Source organism: Procambarus clarkii, chromosome 71, assembly GCF_040958095.1.
Source record: "Procambarus clarkii isolate CNS0578487 chromosome 71, FALCON_Pclarkii_2.0, whole genome shotgun sequence".
NCBI lineage: Eukaryota > Metazoa > Arthropoda > Malacostraca > Decapoda > Cambaridae > Procambarus > Procambarus clarkii.
In genome coordinates, this window is record NC_091220.1 from 4,096,269 (window position 1) to 4,109,275 (window position 13,007).

The 13,007-nt window shown below is 53.6% G+C and overlaps 1 protein-coding gene across 1 annotated transcript; it reads right to left on the reverse strand.

Annotated features, from left to right (window-relative positions):
• Positions 1-496: 496 nt before the first annotated feature.
• Positions 497-11,376, reverse strand: LOC138356193 (uncharacterized). Its single transcript, XM_069311922.1, has 4 exons — positions 11,234-11,376; positions 4,715-4,894; positions 4,125-4,598; positions 497-607 (listed from the first exon to the last, which is right to left on the reverse strand). Exons 1-4 carry the CDS (start codon positions 11,348-11,350, stop codon positions 497-499), a joined length of 882 nt encoding a protein of 293 aa, XP_069168023.1. The 5' UTR covers positions 11,351-11,376.
• Positions 11,377-13,007: the final 1,631 nt, after the last annotated feature.

A 13,007-nucleotide genomic window follows, 5' to 3' on the forward strand; every position in this document is an offset into this window, starting at 1 on the left:
CATGGACCAGTATGGTAATATCATAACACACCATGGACCAGTATGGTAATATCACAACACGCCATGGACCAGTATGGTAATACCACAACACACCATGGACCAGTATGGTAATATCACAACACACCTGAGTGATTGTGAGGTGATGGTGATATAGCAGTGATAGTAATATAATAAAGATAGTGTGATAGTGATATTGAGGTGGTGATATGAGAGTGATAGTGAGGTGATGACAATATAGCTGTGATAGTGAGGTTATCTTGAGATAATTTCGGGGCTTTTTAGTGTCCCCGCGGCCCGGTCCTCGACCAGGCCTCCACCCCCAGGAAGCAGCCCGTGACAGCTGACTAACACCCAGGTACCTATTTTACTGCTAGGTAACAGGGGCATAGGGTAAAAGAAATTCTGCCCATTGTTTCTTGCCAGCACCTGGGATCGAACCCAGGACCACAGGATCACACACAAGTCCAGCGTGCTGTCCGCTCGGCCGACCGGCTCCTTAGTGAGGTAATATAGCTGTGATAGTGAGGCGATATAGCTGTGATAGTGGGGCGATATAGCAGTGATACTGAGGTGATGTTGATATGACAGTGATGGTGAGGTAGTGGTGCTGTAACAGTGATAGTGATATATCAGAAAATGTAAGGAGGAAATATATCAGAATGAGGTGATATGACCCCAAATGTGGGTCCAGAGGTGATGGTGATATATAGAGGTGATAGTGAAGCTATAGTGATACAGCAATGATAGGTTACAGTACTGAGAAGATATAGCATTGACGGTGATACAGCCATGTTTGTCAGGCATATGATACCAAAGTATAAATACCAAAGTGTTAAATACCAAAGATAGTGAAGTTATGATGATTTAGTGATAAAGGTGTGTCCTTAAATTACATTGGCATCAAAACACGCAGTCCATGGTGATGCAGGAGTGATGGTGATGGTACAGTGAACTAGAGTGGCAACACAACACCACAGTAGTGATGATGGTGGTACAGTAAACTAAAGTGGCAACACAACACCACAGTAGTGATGATGGTGGTACAGTGAACTAGAGTGGCAGCACAACACCACAGTAGTGATGGTGGTGGTACAGTGAACTAGAGTGGCAGCACAACACCACAGTAGTGATGGTGGTGGTACAGTGAACTAGAGTGGCAGCACAACACCACAGTAGTGATGGTGGTGGTACAGTGAACTAGAGTGGCAGCACAACACCACAGTAGTGATGGTGGTGGTACAGTGAACTAGAGTGGCAGCACAACACCACAGTAGTGATGGTACAGTGACCTAGAGTGGCAGCACAACACCACAGTAGTGATGGTGATGGTACAGTGAACTAGAGTGGCAGCACAAGACCACAGTAGTGATGGTGGTGGTACAGTGAACTAGAGTGACAGCACAACACCACAGTAGTGATGGTGGTGGTACAGTGAACTAGAGTGGCAGCACTAAATCACAGTTGTGATAGTGACGGTACAGTGAACTAGAGTGGCAGCACAACACCACAGTAGTGATGGTGGTGGTACAGTGAACTAGAGTGGCAGCACTAAATCACAGTTGTGATAGTGACGGTACAGTGAACTAGAGTGGCAGCACAACACCACAGTAGTGATGGTGGGAGTACAGTGAACTAGAGTGGCAGCACAACACCACAGTTGTGATAGTGATGGTACAGTGAACTAGAGTGGCAGCACAACACCACAGTAGTGATGGTGGGGGTACAGTGAACTAGAGTGGCAGCACAACACCACAGTTGTGATAGTGACGGTACAGTGAACTAGAGTGGCAGCACAACACCACAGTAGTGATGGTGGGGGTACAGTGAACAAGAGTGGCAGCACAACACCACAGTAGTAATGGTGGTGGTACAGTGACAGCGACAAAACTCCCACACAGGGAATAGCTCAACTGACAGCTGAAGCTTACAAGGTCTGCTTGAAGCACGTACCTGTGAGGAGGGGCAGAAAGAGGACCACTCTAGAAAGAGAACGGAGACGACTGTACAGGAGAAGGAAAAAAATAACGGAAATGCTTCGGCAGACACAACTATCACAAGCAAGGAAAACAAGCCTAAGCAGGGAGATTGAGGAAATAGAACAAACGTTGAAGCGATCATATGAGTCTGAGGAAATGGAATTGGAACAGAAAGCTATACAAGAGATAAGGAAAAATCCGAAATATTTTTTCACATACGCAAAATCAAAATCCAAAACCTCGACCAGTATTGGACCGTTAATTACAAATGAAGGTACGTACACAGAGGACAACAAAGAGATTAGTGAAATTCTAAGAAGCCAGTATGAGGCTATGTTTAGCACACCAATAAACAACATGAAAGTTGATGACCCAGACAGCTTCTTTATGAATGACATTCAAGCTGCAGATAATATAACGGATATTACCACAAACTCGGAAGACTTTGAAAGAGAAATTGATAATATGCCTATGCACTCAGCTCCTGGGCCTGACTCATGGAATTCAATATTCATAAAGAAATGTAAAGTACCAGTAGCGAGAAGCACTCAGCGTAATATGGAGAAAGAGCCTGGATACAGGGGAGATACCAGCAGCACTTAAATCTGCAGATATAGCTCCGTTGCACAAGGGGGGGAGTAAAGCCTTGGCAAAAAATTATAGGCCAGTTGCACTAACATCACACATAATAAAAGTGTTTGAAAGAGTGATTAGGAATCAAATTTCTAGTTTTATGGAAAACAATGAATTGCACAATCCAGGACAACATGGATTTAGAGCGGGAAGATCCTGTCTGTCACAGTTACTCAACCACTATGACAAAATCACAGAAGCCCTAGAAGAAAAGCAAAATGCAGATGTTGTATACACAGACTTTGCAAAGGCGTTCGACAAATGTGACCATGGGGTGATAGCTCACAAAATGAGGTCAATGGGAATAACTGGAAAAGTAGGACGCTGGATACTCAATTTCCTGTCGAACAGAACACAAAGAGTAACAGTCAATCAGATAAAATCGAGTCCAAGCGATGTTAAAAGCTCTGTACCTCAAGGTACAGTCCTTGCACCGCTACTGTTCCTTATTCTCATATCTGATATAGACAAAAATACACGCCACAGCTTCGTGTCGTCCTTTGCAGATGACACAAAAATCAGCATGAAAATTACCTCTGCTGAAGACATTGAAAAACTACAAGCAGATGTCAACAAAGTTTTTGATTGGGCAGCAGAAAATAACATGATGTTTAACAGTGATAAATTTCAGGTACTCAGGTACGGCAAAAATGAGGATCTGAAACATAATACAGGGTACAAAACACAATCGAATCTTCCCATAGTAGGAAAACAGCATGTCAAGGATTTGGGAATAATGATGTCCGACGATCTAACGTTTAGGGAGCATAACCAAGCAAATATCGCGTCAGCCAGAAAAATGATCGGATGGATTACGAGAACTTTCAAATCCAGGGATCCCATCACAATGGTTGTACTCTTCAAGTCACTTGTGCTGTCCCGTCTCGAGTACTGCTCAGTACTCACTTCCCCCTTCAGAGCAGGAGAGATTGCTGAAATAGAGGGAATACAGAGAACATATACGGCACGCATAGACGAGATAAAACACCTAAATTATTGGGATCGTCTCAAAGCTCTCCAAATGTACTCTCTAGAAAGGAGACGAGAGAGATACCAAATAATATACACCTGGAAAATACTGGAGGGTCAGGTCCCAAATCTACACAGTAAAATAACAACGTACTGGAGTGAACGATATGGAAGAAAATGCAAGATTGAACCTGTGAAGAGCAGAGGTGTCATAGGCACAATCAGAGAGCACTGTATAAACATCAGGGGTCCGCGGTTGTTCAACGTCCTCCCAGCGAGCATAAGAAATATTGCCGGAACAACCGTGGACATCTTCAAGAGAAAACTGGACGGTTTTCTAAGAGAAGTTCCGGATCAGCCGGGCTGTGGTGGGTACGTGGCCCTGCGGGCCGCTCCAAGCAACAGCCTGGTGGACCAAACTCTCACAAGTCGAGCCTGGCCTCGGGCCGGGCTTGGGGAGTAGAAGAACTCCCAGAACCCCATCAACCAGGTATCAACCACAGTGAACTAGAGTGGCAGCACAACACCACAGTCCACCACAGTCACCTCCGTAATGTCACTGTGGTTGACTGCTGCCCTCAGAACATCCAGGCCGCTCACTACATCACCGAAGACATTTCGCAACTGGACACCATCCCGGTGGTCCCTTGTGGTGATGGCGAACTGGGCACTCCTGGGACCCCCCGGCCCCAACCTGGGCCACACAGCTCCTGCCCGGCCTGACTCCCGGTACTGCCCCTGGAGGTGAGGCAGCAGTGAGGCTCCTCCCTGACCATCATTACTCTCGTAGTCTCCGCCCGCCATATGCTCCCCCGGCCGACCCATGTTCCTCACCACCAATAGTTTAGTGTTGCGGTAGGTGTGGCCCCGCTGGCCCGTACACAACAACACAAACTGTCTGGCCAGCGGAGTGTCAGGGGTCAGCCGGATGATGACCCGCCCTCTTGTTGACCCCGCCCACCCGAGGTCAAGGAACGCCAGGGTGCAGGAGGGGTCGAGCACGCCCACAACCTCACTCTCCTGCAGGAAATGAAACAAATCATGCTGACAACTGTATAACAAAATGTTATCATATTAGTTATCAAAACTCAGTATGTCAGTAATGTCAGTAAGACTAGTGGGTGTAATAAAGTAACCTGGAGGGTGTGGGCGTGGGCGGCCGTGGGCTGACGCAGGAGTGGGTGGAGGTACAGCTGTCTGTCTTGTAGAGTTATCCTGGCGGAGCGGCGGCCATCTTGGTCTTCCTGGACGGCCACCACACGGCCAGCCTCCACCAGACTCTTGACGGGCTCACTCAACCTGCGGAGGTCCTCAACCTGTGGACAGTGTCAGCCCCATTATCACCTGTGGTCAGAGTCACCCCCATTATCACCTGTGGTCGGTGTCAGCCCCATTGTCACCTGTGGTCAGTGTCAGCCCCATTATCACCTGTGGACAGTGTCACCCCCATTATCACCTGTGGTCGGTGTCAGCCCCATTGTCACCTGTGGTCAGTGTCAGCCCAATTATCACCTGTGGACAGTGTCAGCCCCATTGTCACCTGTGGTCAGTGTCAGCCCCATTGTCACCTGTGGTCAGTGTCAGCCCCATTATCACCTGTGGTCATTGTCAGCTCCATTATCACCTGTGGTCAGTGTCAGCTCCATTATCACCTGTGGTCAGTGTCAGCCCCATTATCACCTGTGGTCAGTGTCAGCCCCATTATCACCTGTGGTCAGTGTCTGCCCCATTATCACCTGTGGTCATTGTCAGCTCCATTATCACCTGTGGTCAGTGTCAGCTCCATTATCACCTGTGGTCAGTGTCAGCCCCATTATCACCTGTGGTCAGTGTCAGCCCCATTATCACCTGTGGTCAGTGTCAGCCCCATTGTCACTTGTGGTCAGTGTCAGCCCCATTATCACCTGTGGTCAGTATCAGCCCCATTGTCACCTGTGGTCAGTGTCAGCCCCATTATCACCTGTGGTCAGTGTCAGCACCATTATCACCTGTGGTCAGTGTCAGCACCATTATCACCTGTGGTCAGTGTCAGCCCCATTATCACCTGTGGTCAGTGTCAGCCCCATTATCACCTGTGGTCAGTGTCAGCACCATTATGCTAGACCTGTCGCTCCAGCCTCCCTCTACTGGCAGGGGGTTGGTGCTGGACCTGAAGCTCAATCCCCCCCCCCCTTTAATGGAAAGGGGGGAGGGGGTTGGAGCTGGACCTGTAGCTCCAGCCCCCCTCTAATGACAGGGGGTTGGTGCTGGACCTGTAGCTTCAGCCCCCCTCTACTGGCAGGGGGTTGGTGCTGGACCTGTAGCTACAGCCCCTCTATTGGCAGGGGGTTGGTGCTGGACCTGTAGCTCCAGCTACCCACTAATGGCAGGGGGTTGGTGCTTGACCTGTAGCTCCAGCCCCCCCCCCCTCTACTGGCAGGGGGTTGGTGCTGGACCTGTAGCTCCAGCCTCCCCCTCTGCTGGCAGGGGGTTGGTGCTGGACCTGCAGCTCCAGCCTCCCCCTTCGACTGGCAGGAGGTTGGTGCTGGACCTGTACCTCCAGCCCCCCTCTACTGGCAGGGGGTTGGTGCTGGACCTGTAGCTCCAGCCCCCCTCTACTGGCAGGGGGTTGGTGCTGGACCTGTACCTCCAGCCCCCCTCTACTGGCAGGGGGTGGGGGTTGGTGCTGGACCTGTAGCTCAAGCCCCCCTCCCCCCTCTACTGGCAGTGGATTGATGCTGGACCTGTAGCTCCAGCCCCCCTATACTGGCAGGGGGTTGGCTCTGGATCTGTAGCTCCAGCCCCCTCTACTGGCAGGGGTTGGTGCTGGGCCTGTAGCTCCAGCCCCCCTCTACTGGCAGGGGGTTGGTGCTGGACCTGTAGCTCCAGCCCACCTCTACTGGCAGGGGGTTGGTGCTGGACCTGTAGCTCCAACCCCCCTCTACTGGCAGGGGGTTGGTGCTGGACCTGTAGCTCCAGCCCACCTCTACTGGCAGGGGGTTGGTGCTGGACATGTAGCTCCAGCCCCCCTCTACTGGCAGGGGGTTGGTGCTGGACCTGTAGCTCCAGCCTCCCCCTCTGCTGGCAGGGGGTTGGTGCTGGACCTGCAGCTCCAGCCTCCCCCTTCGACTGGCAGGAGGTTGGTGCTGGACCTGTACCTCCAGCCCCCCTCTACTGGCAGGGGGTTGGTGCTGGACCTGTAGCTCCAGCCCCCCTCTACTGGCAGGGGGTTGGTGCTGGACCTGTACCTCCAGCCCCCCTCTACTGGCAGGGGGTGGGGGTTGGTGCTGGACCTGTAGCTCAAGCCCCCCTCCCCCCTCTACTGGCAGTGGATTGATGCTGGACCTGTAGCTCCAGCCCCCCTATACTGGCAGGGGGTTGGCTCTGGATCTGTAGCTCCAGCCCCCTCTACTGGCAGGGGTTGGTGCTGGGCCTGTAGCTCCAGCCCCCCTCTACTGGCAGGGGGTTGGTGCTGGACCTGTAGCTCCAGCCCACCTCTACTGGCAGGGGGTTGGTGCTGGACCTGTAGCTCCAACCCCCCTCTACTGGCAGGGGGTTGGTGCTGGACCTGTAGCTCCAGCCCACCTCTACTGGCAGGGGGTTGGTGCTGGACATGTAGCTCCAGCCCCCCTCTACTGGCAGGGGGTTGGTGCTGGACCTGTAGCTCCAGCCCCCCTCTACTGGCAGGGGGTTGGTGCTGGACCTGTAGCTCCAGCCCCCTTCTACTGGCAGGGGGTTGGTGCTGGACCTGTAGATCCAGCCCTCCTCTACTGGCAAGGCCGGGGGGGGGGGGGGGAGGGAGGGTTGTTGCTGGACCTATAGCTCAAGCCCCCATCTACTGGCATGGGGTTGGTCCTGGACCTGTAGCTCAAGCCCCCCTTCTTCTGGCAGCGGTTTGGTTTAGGACTTGTTGCTCCAGCCCCTCTCTACTGGCAGAGAGTTGGTGCTGGACCTGTAGCTCCAGCCCCCCTCTACTGACAGGGGGTTGTTGCTGGACCTGTAGCTCCAGCCCCACGTTACTGGCAAGAAATTGGTATTGGACCTGTAGCTCCCGCCTCTTCTACTGGCATGGGGTTGGTTCAGGACTTGTTGTTCCAGCCCCCTTCTACTGGTAGGGGAGTTGGTGCTGAACCTGTAGCTCCATTCCCCCCCTCTACTGGCAGGGGGTTGGTGCTGGACCTGTAGCTCCAGCCCCCCCCCCCCTCTACTGGCAGCGGGTTGATGCTGGACCTGTAGCTCCAGCTCCCTGTACTGGCAGGGGGGTAGTCCGGGACCTGTAGCTCCAGCCCCCCTTTACTGGCAGGGGGTTGATGCTGGACCTGTAGCTCCAGCCCCCTGTACTGGCAGGGGGGTAGTCCTGGACCTGTAGCTCCAGCCTCCCTCTACTGGCAGGGGGTTGGTGTTGGACCTGTAGCTCCAGCCCCCCCTCCTCTACTGGCAGCGGGTTGATGCTGGACTTGTAGCTCCAGCTCCCTGTACTGGCAGGGAATTGGTCCTGGACCTGTAGCTCCAGCCCCCTTCTACTGACAGAGGGTTGGTGCTGGACCAGTAGCTCCAGCTCCCTCTACTGGCAGGGGATTGGTGCTGGACCTGAAGCACCAGCTACCCACTAATGGCAGGGGGTTGGTGCTGGACCTGTAGCTCCAGACCCCCCCCCCCCTCAACTGGCAGGGGGTTGGTGCTGGACCTGTAGCTCCAGGCCCCCTCTACTGGCAGGGGGTCAGTGCTGGACCAGTAGCTGCAGCCCCCCCTCTACTGGCAAGGGGTTAGTGATGGACCTGTAGCTCCAGCCCCCCTCTACTGGCAGGGGGCTAGTGCTGTATTTGTAGCTCCAGCCCCCCCTCTACTGGCAGGGGATTGGTGTTGGATTTGTAGCTCCAGCCCCCCTCTACTGGCAGGGGGTTGGTGCTGGACCTGTAGCTCCAGCCATCCTCTACTGGCAGGGGGTTGGTGCTGGACCTGTAGCTCCAGCCCCCCTCTACTGGCAGGGGATTGGTGCTGGACCTGTAGCTCCAGCCTGCTCTACTGGAAGGGGGTTGGTCCTGGACCTGTAGCTCAAGCCCCCCTCTACTGGCAGCGGTTTGGTTCAGGACTTGTAGCTCCAGCCCCCCTCTACTGGAAGGGGGTTGGTGCTGGACCTGTAACTCCAGCCCCCCTCTACTGGCAGGGGGTTGGTGGAGGACCTGTAGCTCCAGCCCCCCTCTACTGGCAAGGCGGGGAGGGGGGGGGGAGAGGGAGGGTTGGTTCTGGACCTGTAGCTCCAGCTCCCCTCTACTGGCAGGGGGATGGTGCTGGACCTGTAGCTCCAGCCTCTCTCTACTGGCAGAGGGTTGGTGATGGACCTGTAGTTCCAGCCCCCCTGTACTGGCATGGGGTTGGTCCTGGACCTGTAGCTCAAGCCCCCCTGTACTGGCAGCGGTTTGGTTCAGGACTTGTTGCTCCAGCCCCCTCTACTGGCAGGGGGTTGGTGCTGGACCTGTAGCTCCAGCTACACACTACTGGCAGGGGGTTGGTGCTGGACCTGTAACTCCAGCCCTCCTCTACTGGCAGGGGGTTGGTGCTGGACTTGTAGCTACAGCCCCTCTCTACTGGCAGGGGGTTGGTGCTGGACCTGTAGCTCCAGCTACACACTACTGACAGGGGGTTGGTGCTGGAACTGTAGCTCCAGCCCCCCGTTAATGGCAGGAGGTTGATGCTGGACTTGTAGCTCCAGCCCCTCTCTACTGGCAGGGGGTTGGTGCTGGACCTGTAGCTCCAGCCCCCCCCCCCCTCTACTGGCAGGGGGATGGTGCTGGACCTGTAGGTCCAGCCCCACGGTACTGGCAAGGGATTGATATTGGACCTGTAGCTCCAGCCCCTTCTACTGGCATGGGGTTGGTTCAGGACTTGTTGTTCCAGCCCCCTTCTACTGGTAGGGAGGGGGGGTTGTTGTTGCTGGACCTGTAGCTCCAGCCCCCATCTACTGACAGGGGTTGGTGCTGGACCAGTAGCTCCAGCCCCCCTCTACTGACAGGGGGTTGTTGCTGGACCTGTAGCTCCAGCCCCCCTCTACTGGCAAGGGGTTGGTGCTGGACCTGTAGCTCCAGCTACCCACTACTGGCAGGGGGTTGGTGCTGGACCTGTAGCTCCAGCTACCCTCTACTGGCAGGGTGTTGGTGCTGGACCTGTAGCTCCAACCCCCCCCCCCTCAACTGGCAGGGGGATGGTCCTGGACCTGAAGACTCCAGCCCCCCCCCCCTCTACCGGCAGGGGGTTGATGCTGGACCTGAAGCTCCAGCCTCCCTCTACTGGCAGGGGGATTGATCCTGGACCTGTTGCTCCAGCCCACTCTAGTAGCAGGGGGTTGGTGCTGGACCTATAGGTCCAGCTACCCTCTACTGGCAGGGGGTTGGCACTGAATCTGTAACTCCAGCACCCTCTACTGGCAGGGGGTTGGTGCTGGACCTGTAGCTCCAGCCCCCCCTCTACTGGCAGGGGGGGTTTTTGCTGGACCTGTATCTCCAGACCCCCTCTACTGGCAGGGGGTTGGTCCTGGACCTGAAGACTCCAGCCCCCACTCTGCCAGCAGGGGGTTGATGCTGGACCTGTAGGTCCAACCCCCCTCTCCTGGCAGGGGGTTGGTGCTTGACCTGTGGCTCCAGCCCCTCTCTACTGGCAGGGGTTGGCGCTGGACCTGTAGCTCCAGCCCCCTCTCTACTGGCAGGGGTTGGTGCTGGACCTGTAGCTCCAGCCCCCCTTACTGGCAGGGGTTGGTGCTGGACCTGTAGCTCCAGCCCCTCTCTACTGGCAGGGGTTGGTGCTGGACCTGTAGCTCCAGCCCCTCTCTACTGGCAGGGGTTGCTGCTGGACCTGTAGCTCCAGCCCCCCCTACTGGCAGGGGTTGGTGCTGGACCTGTAGCTCCAGCCCCCTCTCTACTGGCAGGGGGGGGGGAAGGGTGGTCCAGGACCTGTAGCTCCAGCTACACACTACTGGCAGGGCGTTGGTGCTGGACCTGTAACTCCAGCCCCCCTCTAATGGCAGGGGGTTGATGCTGGACTTGTAGCTCCAGCCCCTCTCTACTGGCAGAGAGTTGGTGCTGGACCTGTAGCTCCAGCCCTCCCTTCTTCTGGCAGGGGGATGGTGCTGGACCTGTAGCTCCAGCCCCCTTTTCCTGGCAGGGGGTTGCTGCTGAACATGTAGCTCTAGCCCCCTCTACTGGCAGGGGATGTTGGTGCTGGACCAGTAACTCCAGCCTCCCTCTACTTGCAGGGGGTTGGGGGGTTGGTGCTGGCTTTGTTTGGGAGTTTGATGACAGTTTCAAGTTTTCGGTGTCTTCGAACCCAGCAGTGGTCTGTTTTGGTTCACTGTCTTTCTGGATGCTTTCCCGGTAGGTTGGTCGAGTGTCAACTGCTCTCTGCGCCTTTGTGAGGGGGGCCAGGATCCCTGGTTCAATATTGGATCACGGGTTCAATCAACGTGCAGCACAGAAATGGTTCACGTTTCTTTTCATCTGTTTCCTCTATTCACCTACCCGTAAATATTTATCTAGGAGTTAGGCAACTATTGTGGATTATATGTGAAGGAAAGTCAGTAGTTGACCTTGGGAAAGCCCGATAAACCTCAGAACAAACTTCCTCTCCACAAAACGCAACTCAATATCTTGTGATATGACCTATGAGAGAAATAAAAAACTTACTGTTAATTGCTTCTGTTGGATCTCTCCAGTGATTTCCTGAACTTTTTTCATGATATTGGAGGCTGAGTCTCCCAGGTGTACGGGGTCAGCTGTGGCACCTGTCTCTGTGGTCATCATCTCCAGGGCCTCCCTGATGGTCTCCTGCACCTGTCATTACCAACACAAACATTAATGGTGGAGGCTGAGTCTCCCAGGTGTATGGGGTCAGCTGTGGCACCTGTCTCTGTGGTCATCATCTCCAGGGCCTCCCTGATGGTCTCCTGCACCTGTCATTACCAACACAAACATTAATGGTGGAGGCTGAGTCTCCCAGGTGTATGGGGTCAGCTGTGGCACCTGTCTCTGTGGTCATCATCTCCAGGGCCTCCCTGATGGTCTCCTGCACTTGTCATTACCAACACAAACATTAATGGTGGAGGCTGATTCTCCCAGGTGTACGGGGTCAGCTGTGGCACCTGTCTCTGTGGTCATCATCTCCAGGGCCTCCCTGATGGTCTCCTGCACCTGTTATTACCAACACAAACATTAATGGTGGAACCTGGACTATAATGAAGCATCAGGCTCTGAGTAAAGTAACTGGACTATAATGAAGCATCAGGCTCTGAGTAAAGTAACTGGACTATAATGAAGCATCGGGCTCTGAGTAAAGTAACTGGACTATAATGAAGCATCAGGCTGTGAGTAAAGTAACTGGACTATAATGAAGCATCAGGCTCTGAGTAAAGTAACTGGACTATAAGGAAGCATCAGGCTCTGAGTAAAGTAACTGGACTATAATAAAGAATCAGGCTCTGAGTAAAGTAACTTTATTACAATGAAACATCAGACTGAGTAAAGTAATTTGACAATATAAGTAATGTTTCTCTACACTGACCACAGTGTACAGAAACACCAAGATGATAGTTGACTTTATTAATAAAAATGTTTCAGGTGTTAGAGCAAAAAGTTTCCTATATATAAAGTCAGCTCTCATCTTGATGTGTCTCCATGTCAAAAGTGTTTATATATAGGCAATACTATACTCAGTTGGGTGAGAACAATATGACCTTCAGCAGCGTACCTTCACTGAGGTGTGGACAGTCATGACATCTGGGAAAAGTTCCTGGCACTTCTTGAGCCAATCTTCTACCTTCATCTTGCACTCATGAGCTGTGTCTATGGTTGTGTCAACCTCCTGTGGGGTGTTGACTGTGTCGAGGCTCCCCACCATGACCTGCAGCTGAGTCTTCCCTTCCTCTCCTTGTGTTGTCATATCCACCACACTGGTATCCTCCAGTTCCAAGAGCTTCATTGCTGACTTGTTCTGCTCTACCAGAGCATAGAGTTTGTCCTGGAGCTGGAGGTGGTGAGTCTTCCAGTCCCCCAGCTGCCCCCAGTACTCCCCCAGCTGGGACAGTACCTCTTCACAGTTAGTAATGAGGGTGCTGATGATGCTCTTCTGCTCCTGCACCATGGAACGTAACGTCTTACTGATGCCTTTGGCGGGACCTTCATAACGTTTTGCTGGCACTGCTTCCTCAGTTGTTAGCTGGATATTTTTGAGTTTCCTAACAAAAGCCTCCACAGCATAGCTAATTGGGAACTGAGTAGCAGCTGTGGCAGCGTGCTGGGCACGGCAGCTGGGGCAGGTCAGCTGACCATTCTTGATAGCATTGTCAATACACTGGGAGCAGAATGTGTGGCCGCACGGCAGATTGCGAGGTCGTAGCTGATTGTCATCATAATCGTTAAAACACACTGAACATTCCTCTGGCTTGTTATCCTGTGGAAAAGA